This window comes from Perca fluviatilis, chromosome 16 (genome assembly GCF_010015445.1).
Source record: "Perca fluviatilis chromosome 16, GENO_Pfluv_1.0, whole genome shotgun sequence".
Lineage (NCBI taxonomy): Eukaryota > Metazoa > Chordata > Actinopteri > Perciformes > Percidae > Perca > Perca fluviatilis.
Window position 1 is genome coordinate 10616871 of NC_053127.1, and position 20122 is coordinate 10636992.

Here is a 20122-nt window from a genome sequence, read left to right on the forward strand (position 1 = left end):
AATAGTCTTTTTTCAACACTCAGCCATTTAAGATGTTCATGCATTTTAACAACATTGGACCTAGAATTGCACATCAGAACAAGTCTAACTGCTTTGTTTTGTTGTAACCAAATAAGGAAAGGTCTCAATGAAGCATCGTTGCATCTCCTTACATGTTCTTCCTTCTTTATTAATGCTCACTATCTCTGCAAACTATAGAGAAAGGAGCATTAGAGATCCTTGAATCTATACCCTAAATAACTTAACTTTTCTGTCTTCTGTTTCAGAGATTTACTGTCTTGTGATGTAAAAGCAGTGTGAAGCCTTTTACACACGGATGTGTAAACCTTTGCATGGGTATTGTCACAATACATCCCCTATTGCAAGCTTCAGTCCAAAACTAGTGGTGTCATATTAACAAACAAAACTATATTATTTTAACTGTAGTGAGCTTTGCAGTTTCGGGTGTCAGGATTGTTCTGAAATGTTCTTTGGCATCCATCTTGACAGAGGAAACAAAGTGATTACCGAGGTGTAATGGGATTTGAAACAAGATGCCACGGCCTGTTGTAGCGAGACGCTGGATTGTGACAGTCTGCTCCGAGAGAATGTTAACATATTGGCATGCTTACACAGTATCTTTACCCTCTGTTTGTCTAACTCTGTTTCATCGTACAAAACACACAATCGTCGTCCAAATCCATATCCAATGAGCAGCATGTTTACTGCTTAATTCCTCCTTTTTTAAACATCTGCAGTTTTTAGTTAAGGATTTTATTATAGGACTTACCTTTATAGGGAGGGGGGGGGGCACTTCATGTAATTTGCTAATAAAATTGCAGTATACACAATCAGGATGACACTTATTCACTTTCTGACGGAGAGTTGGATGAGAAAATAGTTAACACTCTCATATTTGCCGTTAACTTACAGGTTAAGGTTACAGCCAGCAGCCGTAAGCTTAGCTTAGCACAAAGACTGGGAACTACTTCTTGGTCAGGCACGGTAACTTTCCGGAGTCTCGACTCATTGCCTGGCAACTGCTCAGAGCCAAGAAATAGTCTATCCCATTATCCTGCGAAAAACAGCAAATTGTCGTTTTCATTCCTTCGTATTTATCCGGATTAAACAAACAAGACATGTTTAAAAAAACAAGTGTTAAAATCTTGTCTCGTCTCAATCTCGTGAACCCAATCTCGTGTCTCGTCTCGTGAGCTGGGTGTCTCGTCACACCCCTAATATTTATGCATCCATTTAATTGAGACTCTTGAAAATGTGCAGCATTGGACTCTGGAAATCAGAGAATGGTGTGATGATTCAGGTGTCAAGTTAGTTACATGCTTTCAACCAACAAGAAACAAGTCTAATACCTCCTGACATCTCGGTTATTTTCCTTTCTCTCACACCTCATCTGACAAGTGTCTTCTCATTCACAGTCACAGTTACTGTTTTATCTCCCTGTTGCAGGGTAAAGCAGGGAGTCCTCAGGAGGAGAGTAGAGCAGGCGGCTGAGAGATGAAATCCACATGCCCCCCCTCTCTCTTGTTTGTCAGGGTCACCATGCAAGACGGAGATGGATGAGGCAGCAGGAAGGAACCTGTTCCCTCGTCCACTGGGGAATATACTCAAGCACACACACAAAAGTGCACGCTGTCTCTATCCATTATCTCACAGGGGACTCATTTCTACCAAACCCGTCAGGGCTGGCTGTTTGTCAAAGAGGAGGAGAGGGTGAAAAACACTTTTGCTCAACACAAGCCCAGAAAATGATTCATGTTCAGACATTGTTTAAAAAAAAAAAAAAAAAAGGAGATACACCTTTTTGATTTATTCGATTTATTTGTATTTAGCTATAACTAACATCATAGAATACAAAGAAGCAAGTTATATCTTTTGTACAGGTTGTCAGATGATGTAATATTGTAGGCTTTCTCTTGTGCTAACACGTAAGACAGATCCATCCATGCAAAAAAAGCAGGTTTAACCCAAAATTAACTTTGCTTCCTCAACTAAAAGCACACAAGCACAGAAGGAGAGTTTGTAGCAAGTAACCTATGTCCAATTTCTTGAGGTCTCAGCTGTCCGCTGTGAAGGCGATGGAGCAGTCGACAGTCTCAGGGCTGCAGCCGTCTGCAAATGCAAATAGGAAGTACATCACCTTCCTTACCTTGGCCAACTCTGCGATCCTCTCACCAAACTCGTGTGCGTCAGCCTCGTAGCACTGGATGGGCGCGTCGCTGGCGTCGCCCGGCGCCCTCCAGAAAACCCCGACGGGCTCCAGCAGCTGACGTGTCATCAGGTTGGTGAGGTCGGGCGTCCAGAGCTGTGAGGTGGCCGTGACGGTGAGGCGTCCCGTCTGGGCCAGCTGCACCATCCACCGTGAGAATCGGAGGGACTGTTTGGAGAAGTCCAGTCGGTACACGGCCTCGTTGGGCAGCAGCAGGCGTTCACCGTCCTGCCTCTTCTGGCCTCGCTGCTGCAGAGACTGAACCCGCAGGCGCATCACCTCTGTTAGTTGCGTGTCCAGCCGGAAGGGCAGCTCCAACTCTGTAGACATGCTTGAACGGCACACAGCAGCAGGCTGAGAGGTCGATACCAACTGCAAGGCTGGATTAGATTGGCAACTGTGTCGAAACTAAGCGTCTTCACTTTGTCTCTGTCCTCTTCCTTCGGTCCAGTAACTCTCTCTGTGCTCCTGTGCAGTTTGCATGCATGGGAGGGTGGGTCTTACACAGAAATACAGATTAGTTGAGGTGCTAGGCAACAAGATCTAATGACATTTGCAACCACGGCACAGGGTTTGCCCTTAGGGGAGTTTAGTACTGTTTGTCACACATTTGTTTGTCTCTGGTTTTTGCTTGGCTACAAATCTTTGACTCTGATACCAGACATGAAGTGCTGTATTACCAAACTCCTGGAGGCTTGCATTAGCAAAAACTATTTTGTAAGAGCAAGGTAGCTCCTTTGATCTTGGCGCTGGACTCTATGCGGTGAGGGGGAGGAGGGAGTGAGGGGAAAGCCTCTTTATTCCCCTTGGTGTGCATTTTGACAGACAGCACGGGAAGCCGAGTTGCCTTCTGCTTGTGTTTCTGGTCAGTTGTCAGGTCACTTACCTACCAGAGTTCAGCTGCTGCATAGCGACACTTGGCCCAGATGAATGCTGAGATAGATAGAGCCTTCGCTGTCTTGCTCTCCACAGTGCAGAGTCAGAGAGTGGTGGGGTGGAGTGCAAGAGAGATTGCCTCCCGAAGGATTACAAAATGACTGTGAGGTTTCTGTGGTGCGGGGCTTTGTTTTTTTTTTTTTTTAAAGGAGCTGTTGCTGCTTCACAGAGCCGGTCCTCTGGGGAGGCCAGATTCTCTCCATCAGCAGGGTGTCACCTCCTGTAGAGAGGTTTGACAGGAACTGCTGTTCAGTTAGCGCACTTTGACATCTCCAAGGACACCCGCTGTCACTTAAGTCACGTGTGGTGTCGCTCACTGCGTCATTTGCGGTTTTTATAGCACCCAATAACCCTACTGGTAGAGGTTTTACAGGTGCCCTTTCGCAGGTCGCCTTTAGGTTGGTTGCTCTGTTACGACTCTGAGTCACAGTGGGGTCTTGGGAAAACAACACTTCATACATTTTAAAAAGCAATCACAACAAGATGTCAAGCAGAAAATACTCGTGTGTGTGTTTCAAGCACCAGCAGGCAGCTGTTTGTAAAGAAAAAAAGCTCTGATAAACCCACTATGCACTACCCTGTTGGCTACAAAAGCATCATAATGTATTCTGGCTAAATCAATCCATTTATTGTTTAGTTGAATGGTGCAAAAAAGTTTGCAAACCTTACTGTTAGATGCAGAAACAACTATAAGGAGAGCAACAAAGAAAAGGGCCATACCAAATAAATAACTACAACTTAAATGTTTCCCATTGTCTCACGGTCTAAAAACACTAAGGATCTGAGTATTCTGCACTCAACTGACAAGAACAATAACGCATGCAGCAGCCGCACCTACACCTAGTTTGCACTAGGTGCTTTTAATTCTATGTGAGGTGCACAGTGGTACAGAAAAAACAGCACAACAACAGTCCTAGTGTTGTCCAAACGAGTGTGCCTCAGCGAACATCATCATAATAGTTAACTGTAACAATGATAAGCTAAGCTTACTACGTTAACTACAACCACATCTCAGTGACCAGGGCTGGCACAGCACCATTTGCATAGCAGGACTGGAGTGACAGCGGTTAGGAAAATACAGAAATATAACAGTATCAGAAAGTCTGTAACCTGTGATGAGGGACAACAAATACAGTAGACACTGCTTCTTTTAAAAGCTGGGGGAGGCAGGTTATTTTTTGTGTTGTTGGGCAAAGGTTCCATAATAATCTTTCAGCATATTTTAATTCAAGTGGTCAGAGAGAAAACTAGACTTCTGCACCTCCTCCTTGGCTCTGTATTCAGGTTTTAGTAAATCTACCCATCACGGTAGACTTTGGCCAATCACAGCTCACTTCAGAAAGAGAGAGCGTTCCTATTGGCAGTTCTGCTAATTCAGATACGCGTGCACGTTCCTTCGGAGAAGGTTCTGATAAAGTAACAGCTGGGGTTTTAGCCTACCATGAACACCGGTGTTGTGCCAAGGAACAAATAGCTACGTGGAAGACTCAACAGGGTTTCCCATAGCTATAAGCGACTCATTTATCTACATAAATAGACTATGTTTATTTGTCTGTAACATTAAGGCGACGTGTGAATTGTTTAATGCGTCGTTTAATATTGTGGATTAATTGACAGTGTTTTCCAAAGTTCCATATTGACATGCACCTTATCTACATATAGGCCGACTGATAGGCCTATCTATGTGACTCAACATTAGTGTTGGGTACCGAAACCTGGTTCCCGCCCCTTCCGGTGGACCTCATGGGACCTAAACTTGGGAAAAATAGTGAACGGCAAGAAGCAAATTATTTTTTGATCCAGTTTGAATTCAGCCATGGATTACAAATATGATGTTCGTCAATTTAAAAGATAATTTTTCAACCAAAAAAAGTCTCAGTTACCCATAGGTTTGTCGTAGTACCACTTAGTTTTGTGTGAAACCGCTCAGTGGACTACATCTCCCGTTTCACACAATCTACCTCACCTAGCTTGATGCTTGGCTTGCTCGCTAGCTAGCTAGCTTAGCTCTGTTCCACAACACATGTAACGTATCTTAACTGATGTGTTTTATTCAGTGAAGTGTTTTCAGCAGATAAGCAAAAGAACAAGTGAGATCCTCTGCTCATTAGAGTAACGTTACATCCCCGGTACGATACACACAGACATCGTAGCTTCAGAGAGACGTCATCCATGAAGTTTGTAGTCTTTCTAATTACGTATTTTCACAGTCTTATATTTCACCAGTTTAACAATAAACTGAGACTTTCTTAGGTTGAAAAATAATGTTTTAAATTGACGAACATCATATTTGTAATCCATGGCTCAATTCAAACGCAATCAAAAAGTAATTATTATCTCTCCATTGACCCTCATTCATATCTTTTGGAAAGATATGTCCCATGGACCGGAAGTAGAAGGGCGTAACTTCGTCTCTCTATGGAACCGGTTCCTACCATAGACTGTTAATATTAATACAGTCTATGATCACTGCTGATAGACGGCTTTTTGTACACACTCCAAAATGGACGTAAAAATATCACACTTTCTCTGTAGTCTACCGTTAGCTAGCTACCGTAAATGTAGGCTACTTTTAAAATGGCATATTTTCCCTCTGGGCTCACCAAAACGGATGTAAAAGCATATTCACCATTCACTGACTGCACGTGATCGCTAGTAAACATATTACACTTACTCTGCTAGTCTATCGTTCAGGACAAGAGCCTGTAGCCTGGTGGCAGGACAGCCTCCCCAAATTGTCTGCCCTTTCAAACTCATACCTGTGTGTGTACAGGCCTCTTGGACACTCTGTGCAGGACGTGCCATAAGTCAGGAGAGGTGTAGTAACTTGCCAGAGAAGGCAAATATGGTAATCTTTCTGCTAAAGAACTGCTAAAGTTTGAAGCTGGTTGGCATACCAACTCAACATTTTTTTGTTGTTACTTGTTAATAGTATAACTGTTATTTGTTAAATTTTTGTAGTTATGTGTTAGGTGACTTAGGTTTACTTATTATATATTTAAGCACTTTAAAATATATATATATATATATATATATATATATATACATTAATATATTGTTCAATTTAAATAATTTTCAATTTTAAAAAAACTCCATAAAAAAAGCCTTTCTTTTATGTCATTTTTCAGTTTTTTAGGAATCGATTAGGAATCGGAATCGTTTTAAAAGAACCGGTTCGGCATCGGAATCGTAAAAATCCAAACGGTACCCAACCCTACTCGACATCACATGCAGGTTTATGAAGAATATTTTTTCCTTTAATCTAGGCTACCTCCATCTGTCCACTCTAACGTGATTTCTGTTTTAATTTAATTTAGTTTAATATGGCTTTTCAATTAACCGCTTTGTTCACCTGTCTACCATATGAGTTACAGAGGGGATACGCAAAATATCAGGCTGTTTTTTCACCTGATATTTTGTGTATCCCCTCCCCTAACATGCAAAGGGTCTATCCTGCAACCATGTGTGTTATTTTCTGTGTTTTTCAGGTCACAATAAACAGCCTGAGATAATGGGAAAAGTTACATAGGGGATACATAAAATATCAGGCCATTTTTTTACCTGATATTTTGTGTATCCCCTCTATAACTTTAAGATATGGTTGTTAACCTTATTACGTTAGGAAAGATGCGTCGTTTGTGATTTAATAACATTTCGCTATAGAGTAATTGATCCTGGAAGTTTGAATCTGTGAATATCTTTCAAACTTTGCTCAGGTATATAAAACCGAGGGCACGGATTATGAATCCGTGCGAACAGTTTATGAAACTGAGGCAACGGATTTTTATTCTGTGCGCACGGTTTAGTTTTTTTTTCTCGGCTGACCCCAGGGGGGCTCCGTAGGGCCTCGAATCACAGTATGTCACCTCAAAGGGGCTTTACAAAGAAAACAGTGCAGTCATTCTCATATAATTGCTGCTATATTATGGCATCTGGATAAAATTTATAAATATTCCATAATATATTTCCATGTTAGTACTCACACAAGTCACTGAAGCCGGTGCATTGCCCCTGTGGCGGGCTCGCATGATGATGGGAGGGGCTGGGCAGAAACATAAATCATGCTTAACAGAAAGGTAACAGGGAGAGCTGAAGCAGGTCAGGATCCCCTGTTGTCATTTAACCTTGATTTGTGCTATCCTGTTAATCTAGTTATCAGACATTGATGCTTTTTTAGATAACAGAGATTTTATATAAATTTTCTATCCCACGAAGAAAGGACATGACTGGAATACAAAGTAAATTCTTTTGAGTCAGAGATTTGAAAGTAGTCTTTCTGAGGTTTCTTTTAATGGTAAAGGAGTGTTATTATTTGTTCAGCCATCTATTATATGTCCATATTTGACTGCACAATATTTTTTTTGCTGCTCTGTATTTTTCTTATTTTTTAGCTTTCAGCCATGAGTACATTTCTGATACTTGTGTATGTTTTGAGATTTTATGTGAATATGTTGTTTGTTGTTTACCTCTTTTGTGAAAGTAACAACCACAGCTAACAAAATGGAGGCTGGGTTATAGGGGTTTCACTGGACCACAGAAAATGCAGGCAGCTGAAACGCACACACCACACACACACACACACACACACAAACACACACTACAGTTATTACCTCTCACCCATGTCCTGTTACAGCTGGATTTATGACTGAGAGAGCCAAGGGGATAAATTTGTCCCCTAATCCTAAATGCATCAGCAGACATGAGGGTACGCTGTCTCAGCCTGGCAGTCCACTCCACCTTGACATTATTTATGCTCCATGCTCTTCTTCCTCCCCTGCCACCCTCCTCTCTCTCCAGGTTATTCCCGACTGGAAGGAGCAGGAGTGGGATACAGAGAAGCCAGAATCGTATGCTGGGATTTTCCACTTCCGCTTCTGGCGCTTTGGTGAGTGGGTGGATGTGGTGATCGATGACCGGCTACCAACGGTGGACAACCAGCTGGTCTACTGCCACTCCAACGACAGCAACGAGTTCTGGAGTGCCCTGGTGGAGAAGGCCTATGCCAAGTAAGTATCAGTGCCGACAAATATGCAGACCCAGTTTTAGAGAAGAAATACTTTTAAAAAACGGATCGATTTTATTATTTTAAACTTCTGCATACGTAAGAATAAACTTTAAAATAACACAAACGGTCTCATGCTTAAACAAAGACAACATACAAAGGCATAATAGACTCGTCTTTTTAAGCAATGGATGTCTTGAATGTGATGTGCATTAAAGCAACACCAAAGATTCTTTTGTACCTTAAAATACTGTTTCCAAAATCGTTTCAGTGATTCATCAACTCGTAACAGGGTGAACGGCACTTCTGCATTCGCTTTGCGGCCCTCCTATCTTCTATAACCACACTATGCAAGTTTGCCAGACCGGGCACCGGATCTGTAGTTTGAATGAGACATAATGGACACAATTCCGCTTCCAACCTGTAGGGGGACCGAAGAGGAAAAGTGCTTTGGTGTTGCTTTAACTGAAGGGCCGCAACTAGTGATTCTTTTCATGATTGTTCGATTAATCATTTTGTTTACAAAGTTTCCGAAAAATGTCCATCCAGCTTTCCCTTAATCCAAGGTGATGTCTTGAAATGTCTTGTTGTGTCTGGCCAACTGCCCAAAACCCAAACATATTAAATTTACTGTGACATCACACTGAGAAAAGCAGAAGATCCTCACATTGAAGAAGCTGCAACCAGCAAAATGACTAAAAAGACTAATAGATTATCAACATAATTATAGTATATATATTTTTTGACAATCAACTAATGGTTGCAGCTCTAATACACACAACCCGACTCTCCTCCTCTTCCTGTCAGGGTTTATGGCTGCTACGAGGCTTTGGATGGGGGAAACACGGCTGATGCATTGGTTGATTTCACGGGTGGTGTGTCAGAGCCTGTGGACCTGCTGGAGGGTCAGATGGCAACGGACGAAGTGGCCCGAAACCAGCTGTTTGAAAGAGTTCTCAAAGTCCACAACAGAGACGGTCTTATCAGCTGCTCCATCAGGGTGAGCTTAGAGCTGCATGGCAGCCTTAAAGGAACACACCGACTTATTGGGAATTTAGCTTATTCACCGTAACCCCCAGAGTTAGACAAGTCGATACATACCTTCTCATCTCAGTGCGTGCTGTAAGGCCCATCACAGAACAGGCAGGTGAATGGTTCCAGTAATCCTACTGCTCCGAATAAGTGACAAAATAACGCCAACATGTTCCTATTTACATGTTGTGATTTGTAGAGTCACAGCGTGTACAAAAAACAACGTAACATGAGACACAGCCGTCTTCTAACCGTAAACAAACCGGGAACTATATTCTAAGCGGAAGAATATAGTACTTGGGCGGAGTGATATGCTCGCAGCAAGCCTGTCTGAGAATATAGTTCCCGGTTTGTTTACGGATAGAAGATGGCTGTGTCTCATGTTACGTTTTTTGTACATGCTGTGACTCTAAATCACAACATGTAAACAGGAACATGTTGGCGTATTGTACTGTCATTTAATTCAGAGCAGTAGGCTAGTTGGAACCAGTTACCTGCAGGATCTGTGCTGGGCTAAGCTAATGCTGGAGCCGCAGACAGCGTTACAGCACGCACGGAGATGAGAAGGGTATGTATCGACTTGTCTTACTCTGGGGGTTACGGTGAATAAGCTAAATTCCCAATAAGTCGGCGTGTTCCTTTAACTATGAGTTTTATTCACTGTTTGTACACATGAGCTTTATTTATTAATTCTGTAGTAAGACTTTGGCAGTGTTCAGATGATTTTTTCCAGGGGCTTTCAGTTCCTTCACGAGGCTCATTTTTTGCAGAGGCACAGTTGCTCCGTACGGTGCTTAGCGCCGCACGAGACGATCATTAGTTTTGCAGGTGTTTGGTCCCAAATTTTGTGCCAATCCATCTACGTAGCATTTTAACAACAAACCATAAGAATGCTCTGACTCAGTGTTTTAAGCAGAATTTCAGAGCCTGTTCTCTGAAAATTTTATAATTCATCAAAGTTTACCTTTTGTGCCCCAGAGCCCTTAAACATTAGAACATTTTCTGCTATGATTTTAAAATCCAGGGATGAAAAATTATGTCTGTTGACTTTGTGCAGACACTCACAGCCTATGTCTCGAGATAGCAGCCTTCTTTAGTGACAAATCTCTGCATAAATTATTTCTGCAACCTTTTTTTTGTTGAGATTACACGAGGTACACACAAATGAATAGTACTTCTGGTCCATTTCTATGAATTTGTGCATACCTTTTCCTTTCCAAAATATTTGCACAAGGCCTAGTTGTTATAGGCACTTTTTACAGGGATGCCAGGATGATGGTAGATCTTAGTGGAAAACGATACAAGAGGAAGTCATTTATTTTGTGTGTGTGTGTGTGTGTGTGTGTGTGTGTGTGTGTGTGTGTGTGTGTGTGTGTGTGTGTGTGTGTGTGTGTGTGTGTGTGTGTGTGTGTGTGACGGATAATATTTTCTAGAAACCAAAGCACAGCAGTTTACCAAAGAAATCCTGGACTTGCCTGCTGAGTGTTTCTTGTGAACTCATGTCTGCTTGTTAAGAAAAAGTGCTGTCTTTTCATGGTGAATTTCACTGTTTGGCCCTTGGTCCTCTGTCTCATGCCAATCTTATTCCCTGGCGTCCTGCTCCAGCAATGACTAATTCACAATGCCTTATTGTAATTCAGAATCAGGCATAGATCAATTTTTAAATTAAATGGCTTTTTTTATATGCATGAGTTTGTACACTGGATGGTCTATTGTTCAACTGCGTAGAGTAATGAGAGCTCTAAGAATATAACCAGTACCATACAAAAATGCATTTTCCACCTTTATCCATTTTTATTGCTTTAACTTGTATTTCTCAATCATAAATTGTTATTCTGGGGATGCATGAATTATATGCAGATCGTCTGGGAGACCCTGTTATTACTGTGGATTGCTGATTCATTAATCAAGGAATCTAAGTTCTGCTGTTCCACTATTACTCTTATTTCATTTTCATCTTTCTTGGACATACTAAGGGAAAAAACAGGTCAGAATTAACAGGAGAAAATAGCCATGGTGGCACTGTGATCTTAGTGTCCAGTACAAGTCCTCACTTTGGGCCTTATCCGAAACTAACCCCAGTAAAAACCTACTCGATCTTAAGGCCGGCCTCACACTGGATGCGTGGTGTGAGCGCGTCAGCTGCCAGCGACCATTTTTATTTCGGCTCCCATGTTAACAGGTTAGAGCTTGCACACTGCCTGCGTGACATGCACGTGTCAGGCGCAGTTCGAGCCGCGCCGAAAACGCGTGTATGCTAGAAATAGAACCGACGCCTATTTTTCACGCAACACGCAAGCGTGTTGGAAGCATTTCCAGGCAAAATAGAATAGGAAAAGATGTTTATATGTCATTTTGACACGAATACATATTAATAAATCACATTTTGATGTTTGAAAGTCTCTAGGTTTTGACATAAATGCAGACATAAATGTAATTTAAAAAAATAATAATAAATAATTATTGATTTTCAAATATTGCACCTGTCAATACAGAACGAAATATTCTGTAGCCTATTTTGCCGTCAATACTGCCGACGTTGTCTTTGCTGTAATCAAATCAGTATATATTTATGTTTAACATGAAGTATACTGCTTGAGTGCAGTAAATCAATGGGAAACATACATGTGTACAGACAAGGCTAGCAGCAGCAGCGCCGCGTCAGACATGTTTCTGGTGTGTAAAGACAGAGAAAAATCCACGCAGCTGCCACGCAACTGACACGCAACAGAAACACCACGCTCACGCCACGCAGGCAGTGTGTGGCCGGCCTGACATGCATAAACTAAAGAAGAGAGCTGTGCTAAAGGGGACCCAAAGATATTTAGTTGATACAAAGAAGGAGGAACTATTGGAGGAACACCTGGTTCCCATATATGTAAAAATCCCATTTATTTTATTTAGTTTTTATATTTTTCCCATAGACAATGTTCATGACTCACAGTTGGAGCACGTTATGAATTGGATCGGCATGAAACTCTCTTGGTTGAATCTCGGCACAAAAGATGATTGAATGCTTTAGCAAATATCTGATTCTTCTCTTCATAAAAAGTTGAAGATACAAGCTTATGTACATAAAAACATCAAGGTAGACGTTAACTACGACTCACAAGGTGCATTTTGGCAAGAAACATCCAATCACAGAGCTTAAAGTTATGCAACATGCGCCATTAACCTGGGGTCAACGCTAAAGATTTCGCAGTGGAGAAAACAATCAAAACAATCTGCAGATTAAATGATTTTACGTTTAGATTCTGGATGAGTTTTGCATTAAGCTCATCATTTATTTCCCCAAAAATCTCTAAGAAAAGAAAACACATACTGCTAGAGTAAGTCATGCAGACGCTGTTTCCTGAAATTCATGCAAGGCATCATGTGGCTAGAGATAAAGTGGATACTATAATGTTATCAGAGTATAAGCCCAGCCTTGGTGGCCCAGAGATCGTGGGGCCACCATGACTCCCATTAGCTGAGCAGTGGACTCACTCTGGGGATCAGTATTCCTTCTCTCAGCTCCTCTTTGTTTCAGGACTCCATTAAGTAGTACATCTATTTGTCCTGTCTGTCTGTGCAACTCTCTGTGTGACATATTAATCAGGCTCTCTCAGTTGTTGCAAGGATAATAGTGTATGCAATTTGCAGTGTAATATCTCAGAAAAACGCCAAATGCGGTGAACACATAATTATTGGTTCAAAGAACCCATTTTCTGATAACGCTGTCTAATGACTCTCTACCCTCCTTTACTTTTACCATCCAAAGCTTTTGATACACAAAGGGCACATTGCTCAAATTTGAAAGTGTCACATCACTTTTATTGAAAATCTTCCAGTGTCTGTGGTCTCCCAGTCAACAACAAAAAAATCGGAAAACTTGCCTGTAACAAGACTTTTGGATGGCATTACAAGGTGCAAAATGGATGCACAATTTGGATCTGTGAGAGAGCCGCATAGTAGCCTTTCTCCTCGAAAAGATTTATGATACATTTGGTACTAAAGAAACACTATTCGTAGCATCGGTTTCCGTCTCAAACATCTAAAATCCATCTCTTTTGTACAGCAGTTTAGACTTAGGCTTAAATAAAACTGGATGGTACGACACAGCTAATAAGCTAGATAGCTCTGGCTCTCCGTTCCCTCAAAGGTCAGCACAGTCAATATGGCTTGCTACTAGTCAACTGTGCATTTGAAAGTAAAGGAGTGTAGTAAATAATTGCGGATATTCCATTTAAATTAATTGATGTATGATTTAAATGTTTTTTTGTCACAAAGTGTGCTTTGAAAGATCATTCCAACAAATGGTAAAATGATTACCCAAACTGTCCCTAAAACATCCATCGCACCCATACTTGCTGTTGTTGTGTACACAAACAATGTTCCTGCATTAAATGATTATTACAGTATTGACATTATTAGGTGGTTTCATCCAACTGGTTTAGATAATTTGGCAAAGTTATTTTTACATGTAATCTCATCTGATTGCTTGAGTTTCTCTGTTATAGGGATGTTGGAGTGTCCCCAGATCTGAGCAATTATTTAGGTGAATACGATGTTATCATGATCAATAGAAATAATGTATAAAACTACAAAAGTAAGACCCACATTGTAATAAAATGAAAATATTTGTTAAAGTTTCAAGCAACATCTGTACAATATAAGCAATCATGGTGCACCGCAATGTCCCCGGTTTTTAGTCCAGCCAGGGACCTTTGTTGGATCTCTCTCTCTCTCTCTTTGGTTTCCTGTCATGTCTCTACTGTTTGTAAAAAAGAAACCTTAATCTTTGTTTTCGGTTCCCAGACTAACCCGAAAGCAGAGATTTTAACAGCGTTCCTGTGTGCCCTTTTACCAAACACCTACCTGTATGTAATTTCCCAGAAAAACTGTGCCAGCCTCCCTCTTTTACATATTTGTAGAAATCCACTAAAGAATCCGTTTCCGATCATTAAACCTCCCTGTTTGGCTGTTTCCCAGGCAACCACAATAGAGGACATGGAGGCACGGCTGGACTGTGGCCTGGTCAAAGGCCACGCCTACGCCGTGACAGATGTACGGAAAGTGCGGCTAGGTCACGGACTGCTGGCCTTCTTCAAATCAGAGAAGCTGCAGATGATCCGCATGAGGAACCCCTGGGGAGAGAAGGAGTGGAGCGGCCCCTGGAGCGACAGGTAAATCACAACACTGCCATCTACAGGGATGGATGAAGTACTGCAGCTCATTAAATCATATCTTGTCTCATTGAGCATTCTTCATCCATCTGTCCCATTTTTGCACAGTGATCTAGTCAGATGCATCCAGACCAACATATATGATATACATAATATACATTGATATGTGACCTTGTTGTGACCAATTTAACCAAATTTACTAATTAGATTTTTAAAATGTTGAAGTGCACTGGTCCCCTTGGTCTCTCAAAATTTGACACAGTGGTCTCAAAGAGATTGCGTGTGATGAATGAGCAAACAACAAATGACTCAACAAAGACAAACCAGTATAAAATGGCAAGAAGCCTGCGCAAAATGTCATGTAGACAATGAAAAATGGAGATGCAATCAAGCTAATGGGCCACAGAGCAAAGACGAATGACTGAAGTCAGCCCTGTTGGAGCGCTGTTTGTAGAGAACAATATCAAACAATGCAGTGCAGCTCAGATATAATTTTCCCGGCACCATCCCAAAGCATAAATAGAGCTGATTTTAAAGATGAGGTTAAAGATGCAAATGCACCCAAAATGCATTGAGGGTGGATTGTGATCCGATCAGCCAAATCCACCTCCGGAGGTGGTCAGGGACGAATTGTGACCACATTGAACACAAGTGTAAATGCAAATGTCTTTTCAACTACTGTACCAGCAACCAGCATCTAACAGGTCTGGATGCCGGGGAGCGCACAACTTTCAGCCCAGACACAAAGAACATCTCATTGCAGCAACAAGAGAAAACTCCTTTTAGAGAAATAACAATAAAAAAAATAATCACAGTGCAGCCCGGTGCTCTGTCTGTGCTGGAAGCTGAGACGAGAGCAGCCGTTGCTAGTGGGCGGTGTACCTCAAAAACATCCCGCAACTGCGTTTGAAATGGCGGACCTCAGCAACGTGCCTATCCGTCCTTCGGTGGGCTGTGGCCGGCGTGTGGCAGTGCGGCTCCTCGCGCAGCAGGTCAAGAAGAAAGCGACGTTCGGTCGATCTCAATGTGGAAATAGGTGACACATATTCATACCAGATGTTAATCTAAACAGGTTAAATCACGTCTAGATACAATCTGGAAATGAGACGCATTTTGAAGCCAGGTGTAAATGGGGTCAAAAGGAAGTTAAGTGGCCATTCAATCATGTGGACAAAGCTGTTTTATTCCTGTTTTACTTCTTAAGGCACTAGGTAATGCTAAAATAGAGAAGTTTCTCCCTCGACATCTCTCTGTCTTTTGTTTTTTTGTGAATTGTTAGCTTCCAGACTCTGTGAAACAAACAGGGAGGTGGTAAAGCATGGTTATAATGGAGTCTGAATTATTGATAAGGCAGAAAAGAGAGATGTTATTAAAGAGACGTGAGTCATCTCTCCTCTTTCTCAATCATTCGCTCGCTCTCGCTGAATAATTTATTCATGTTTTGATTAAAAAAAACTGTTACTGTAAATGGAGTCTGACTGTTGAGACGTGGACGCTTATCAGTGAATCATAAACAGAAACATAAACACAGAGCTAATGCATCCAGTAAAACACCCGTTTCCCTGAGCAGTGAATACAGAGGGGACCTTGATGCTTAGGTATTATTCACAGTAACAACATTCAACTGACTCTTTAACATAATAGTGCCCATCAGGGGTAGACACATGCATCATTTATACATCTGAACTCAATAGTTGCTGAGCATTTAAAGTCAAAACTATGATTATTAAAAGATTCACAGCTAAATGTCCAACTGATATATATATATATATATATATATATATTAATATCCTACTAATCATGAAAAACGTTTTGAAAAATTCATTCTTCACTTGTAGCTTGTCAGATTGATGCTGATGTTTGTTTACTCTCACGTCTTTGCGCCCTGCAGTTCGGAGGAGTGGAACAAGGTGAGCAAGAGCGAGAGAGAAAAGCTGGGTGTCACCGTGCAGGACGACGGCGAGTTCTGGTGAGATCTATAAATGTACTCACAATTTATTTTGTTGTTCCCTTATCTTGGACCCATTCATTAAGCTGGTGCTGGCAATGTTAAAACATATTTGAATGATTACATGTTTAATGTCTAATTTATTAAGACTTATTATTTATGGGAACTCCTCACCTGAACTGATGCTACTGCAACATTTTGGGCTGATTATGCTAATAAAGTTGTAAAAAAAAAAAGCTTGCTGTGTCCAAAGCGTAACAAAAATCCACCAAGCAGCACATCTAAAGCTCACTGATTAACGTGTTATATCTTGTTTGTTTTATCCGATCAAAAATTAGAGTGTAAAAACATTTAGCCAGTTTTTTTGTGATTGTTGTGGGCAAAAATCCTTGATTATGCGACACGTTTTCTTAAAAAATGAGATGGAATATGCAGGATATTTATGCAATTTTATGCGATGAAATTGCGGGAACTTGCAAAAACTGCGGTTTGATGAAAAAGAGAAAAAAAGTGATTCCCCCCCAACACCCTGCTTTTCGATGATGTTCACGTGGCGTAATTACGTCACTTCATAGCGTTCCCATGGCAACAGGGGAAAATGGCTGCTCTTGTGTGAAGTAAACGCAACATTTTTCAACTTTCTGATAAGATATTTTGTGACTTTTTTGCAATGAAAATGCGGGGATTATGAAATCATGCAAGCCCCGCATATTTTGCGCAGAAATCGGCAATTTATGTGGCGAAAGTGCGGCGTATTTGAAAAAATGCGGCCCCCGCATAAATATGCGGATTTTGGCTGATTATGCATTGAATTATGCGATCGCATAATCGCGTTTTTCTGGAGGGACTGATTTAGCAGTTATGTGCCTTGGCAGTGACTTTCTTAACGTGTTAAGTCAAAGTCAACTTTATTGTCAATTCTGCCATGTGTACAGGAAAATGTGGAGCATCGAAATGCCATTTCTCTCATACCACGGTGTCGGTATATATATTGGTATAAGTATCAAAACAAAACAACAAGGGTTTAAAAATTAGGCTTACTGGCGCCCAGATAGCTCAGTTGGTAGAGCGGGCGCCCATATATAGAGGTCTACTCCTCGACGCAGCAGGCCCGGGTTTGACCTTGACCTGTGGCCCTTTGCTGCATGTCATCCCCCCTCTCTCTCCCCTTTCATGTCTCCAGCTGTCCTGTCAAATAAAGGCCTAAAATGCCCAAAAAATAATCTTTAAAAATTAGGATCACAATAAAAATAAATACTAAAAATTTTAAATAATTGGTAATTCATTAGTAAGCTTTAGAGGTGAATTTTGTTACCTTTGGACAGAGCCAGGCTAGCTGCTTCCCCCTGTTTCCAGTCTTTGATTGATGCTAATTGGCTGGTGGTGGTAGCATCATGTTTAATGGACAAACATGAGAGTGGTCTGTCCCAAAAATTCTAACTATTCCTTTAAAGAGGCTTTTTCACACTATCATAAATACCGTCCATGGGGAAACACAGAATGTTTGTAGATTTTGGGGATTATTGTAATTAATATGGTCAAATGATGATATTGACAGTATCAATAAAAGTAATGCCGCTGTTTTTTAAAAACCCATATCAGTCAACATATGTTTTCTTCTTTAAAGATATTCTTTAGGCATTTTTATGCTTAATTCAGCATAGAGATAGAGATGGACAGTGAGGAGATGGGAGAGAGAGTGGAAGATATGCAGCAAACATTTAATCTCATTTCATGTCAGCACCGGAAATCATGGTGTCCCTTTAACATGTAACCCTTTTCTTTGTCCCTGATTTCATTTCATTTCTATTTTTTGTACCTATTAAAGGTCTTCTTTTTTCAAGCTTTTCCCTCTAGTTGGTATCCACTCTCTCCGGTCTCTTCTCTCCTCTCCTTTTCCTGCCCTCCTGCAGGATGACGTTTGACGACTTCTGCCAGTACTTCACTGACCTGATCCTGTGCCGCCTCATCAACACCTCCTACCTGAGCATCCACAAAACCTGGGAGGAGGAGGTGATGAGGGGCTCCTGGGTCCACCGCAATGACCCCCTTCGCAACCGGTCCGGAGGCTGCATCAACCACAAGGCTACCTTCCTGCAGAACCCTCAGGTTAGTGGAGGCAGTCTTTGTGTACATACGTGCAGCGGTGGAAGAAGTATTCAGATCCTTTACTCCACTACAAGTAAAAGTCCTGCATTCAGAACATTACTTAAGTAAAAGTATCTAAGTATTATCAGCTAATTGTACTTAAAGTGCATAAGGTACGTATTATTTGTGCAGTAATAGGTTCCCTGTCAGTGTTTTACTATCATATCTGATGTTTCTGGATTAATATTACGGATGCATTAATGTGTATGTTGCATTATACTGCTGTAGATGTTTAAGGTGCTCATTTTAACTCCTTTATATACTGCTGGGTAGTTTATTCTACAGCAATGCATCATATTCTGTAAGATCATCACATGTTTGTAGTGTCGCCGTCCTGTGGGAACCACGTATTTCTAAAAAGTCAACTTTTCAAGGTGTCAGAAAAACAGCCCTGTTTTTGTAAAGAAACACTTCATGCTTCAGTTTATCAGCAACAACACATCTGGAGATATTTGGTTTTTACTTGACAAGTAAAGTGCAATATTTACCTCTGAGATGTAGTGGAGTACAAGTATAAAGTTGCATTAAATGGAAATAAATTACAAGTACCTTGAATCTATAGTTAAGTAAAGTGCTTGAGTAAATGTACTTAGTTACATTCCACCACTGCATGTGTGTGCTATAGAGAGATGTGTGACCAGTGTTGGAGTGTGATATGTGTGTCTCCCCCTCTTCCCAGTACGTGTTTGATGTGAAGAAGGTGGAGGACGAGGTGCTGATCTGCTTACAGCAAAAAGAAAAGAGAGCCACACCCAAAGACGGAAAAGGGGAAAACCTCGCCATAGGCTTTGATATTCACCGGGTAGAAGCACACACAAATGCCCAGAAGCCTCCACAAAACTGAAACCGTTAATAACCTAATCAATACCTCAGGTGGACATATTCCTGCTATAACTTCTTCTCATCCTGCAGGTGGAGCTAAATCGTAAGTACCGTATGCACTCAGCCCAGCAGAAAGTAGCGGGATCCATCTACATCAACTCGCGCTGCGTCTTCCTCAGGAAGGAGTTGCAGGAGGGCCGTTACGTCATCATTCCCACAACCTTTGACCCCGGGCAGCAGGGGGACTTCCTGCTTCGTGTCTTCACCGATGTGCCTTCAGACTGCAAGTAAATCTGATATCTTACCACTGAACACATAGTGTAACTTTTTAACTTTCCTGAATCTACAACCAAAGCAGCTGTAATGAGAGACTTTTGTTATTTAGCCGGGTTACTTTGAACCTTAGAGTACATACTTTCTTTTATTCCTATACAGACCGTCCAGCTAGAAAACTCCTGTACATACAATACAATACATACAATTTATTGGCGCTGAGCAAACAGGGACAAGAAACAACTGAATATACTCTCATCTCATTCATCTAAAATGTATGTTTGATGCTTTTAAATGTCAACTCTTTCACTAACATTAGGATGGAAACCTAATTTACCTGTTGGGCCGCAGACTAAAGAAAATGACACCACCCAAACTAACAGTCAGTCTGACCGGCGGTGACATGTTGCTGTTCGTAACACTAGATTTGGTTTAATCAAAGATGCTAGCAAAGCAACCCAGTACAGGAAATAAGCACAGCAGAAACGACAGATAGGTCACACCACCGTGTTTAACTACATATCTTTAAACGTTACAGTTACGGCTGAAAATGACAATAGAAATAAACAAGTTTGACCATATTACATATC

At 41.2% G+C, this 20122-nt stretch overlaps 2 protein-coding genes across 2 annotated transcripts in view; one reads left to right on the plus strand and one right to left on the minus strand.

Moving 5' to 3' along the window:
- Positions 1–20122, plus strand: part of capn5b (calpain 5b) — a 52590-nt gene that overhangs the window by 23665 nt on the left and 8803 nt on the right. The window contains exons 4-10 of the mRNA XM_039778475.1: positions 7940–8148; positions 8952–9144; positions 14148–14341; positions 16233–16310; positions 18203–18398; positions 19117–19239; positions 19350–19546. Coding sequence (XP_039634409.1) covers positions 7940–8148; positions 8952–9144; positions 14148–14341; positions 16233–16310; positions 18203–18398; positions 19117–19239; positions 19350–19546 — 1190 coding nt within the window. The remainder of the gene's footprint in view (positions 1–7939; positions 8149–8951; positions 9145–14147; positions 14342–16232; positions 16311–18202; positions 18399–19116; positions 19240–19349; positions 19547–20122) is intronic.
- Positions 1887–2634, minus strand: ompb (olfactory marker protein b). Its single transcript, XM_039778476.1, has one exon. The coding sequence runs from the start codon at positions 2534–2536 to the stop codon at positions 2054–2056; it is 483 nt and encodes a 160-aa protein (XP_039634410.1). The 5' UTR covers positions 2537–2634; the 3' UTR covers positions 1887–2053.

Bases quoted from the DNA above. Each gene is read 5' to 3' on its own strand.
- ompb (XM_039778476.1), bottom strand. From the start codon at position 2,536: ATGTCTACAGAGTTGGAGCTGCCCTTCCGGCTGGACACGCAACTAACA.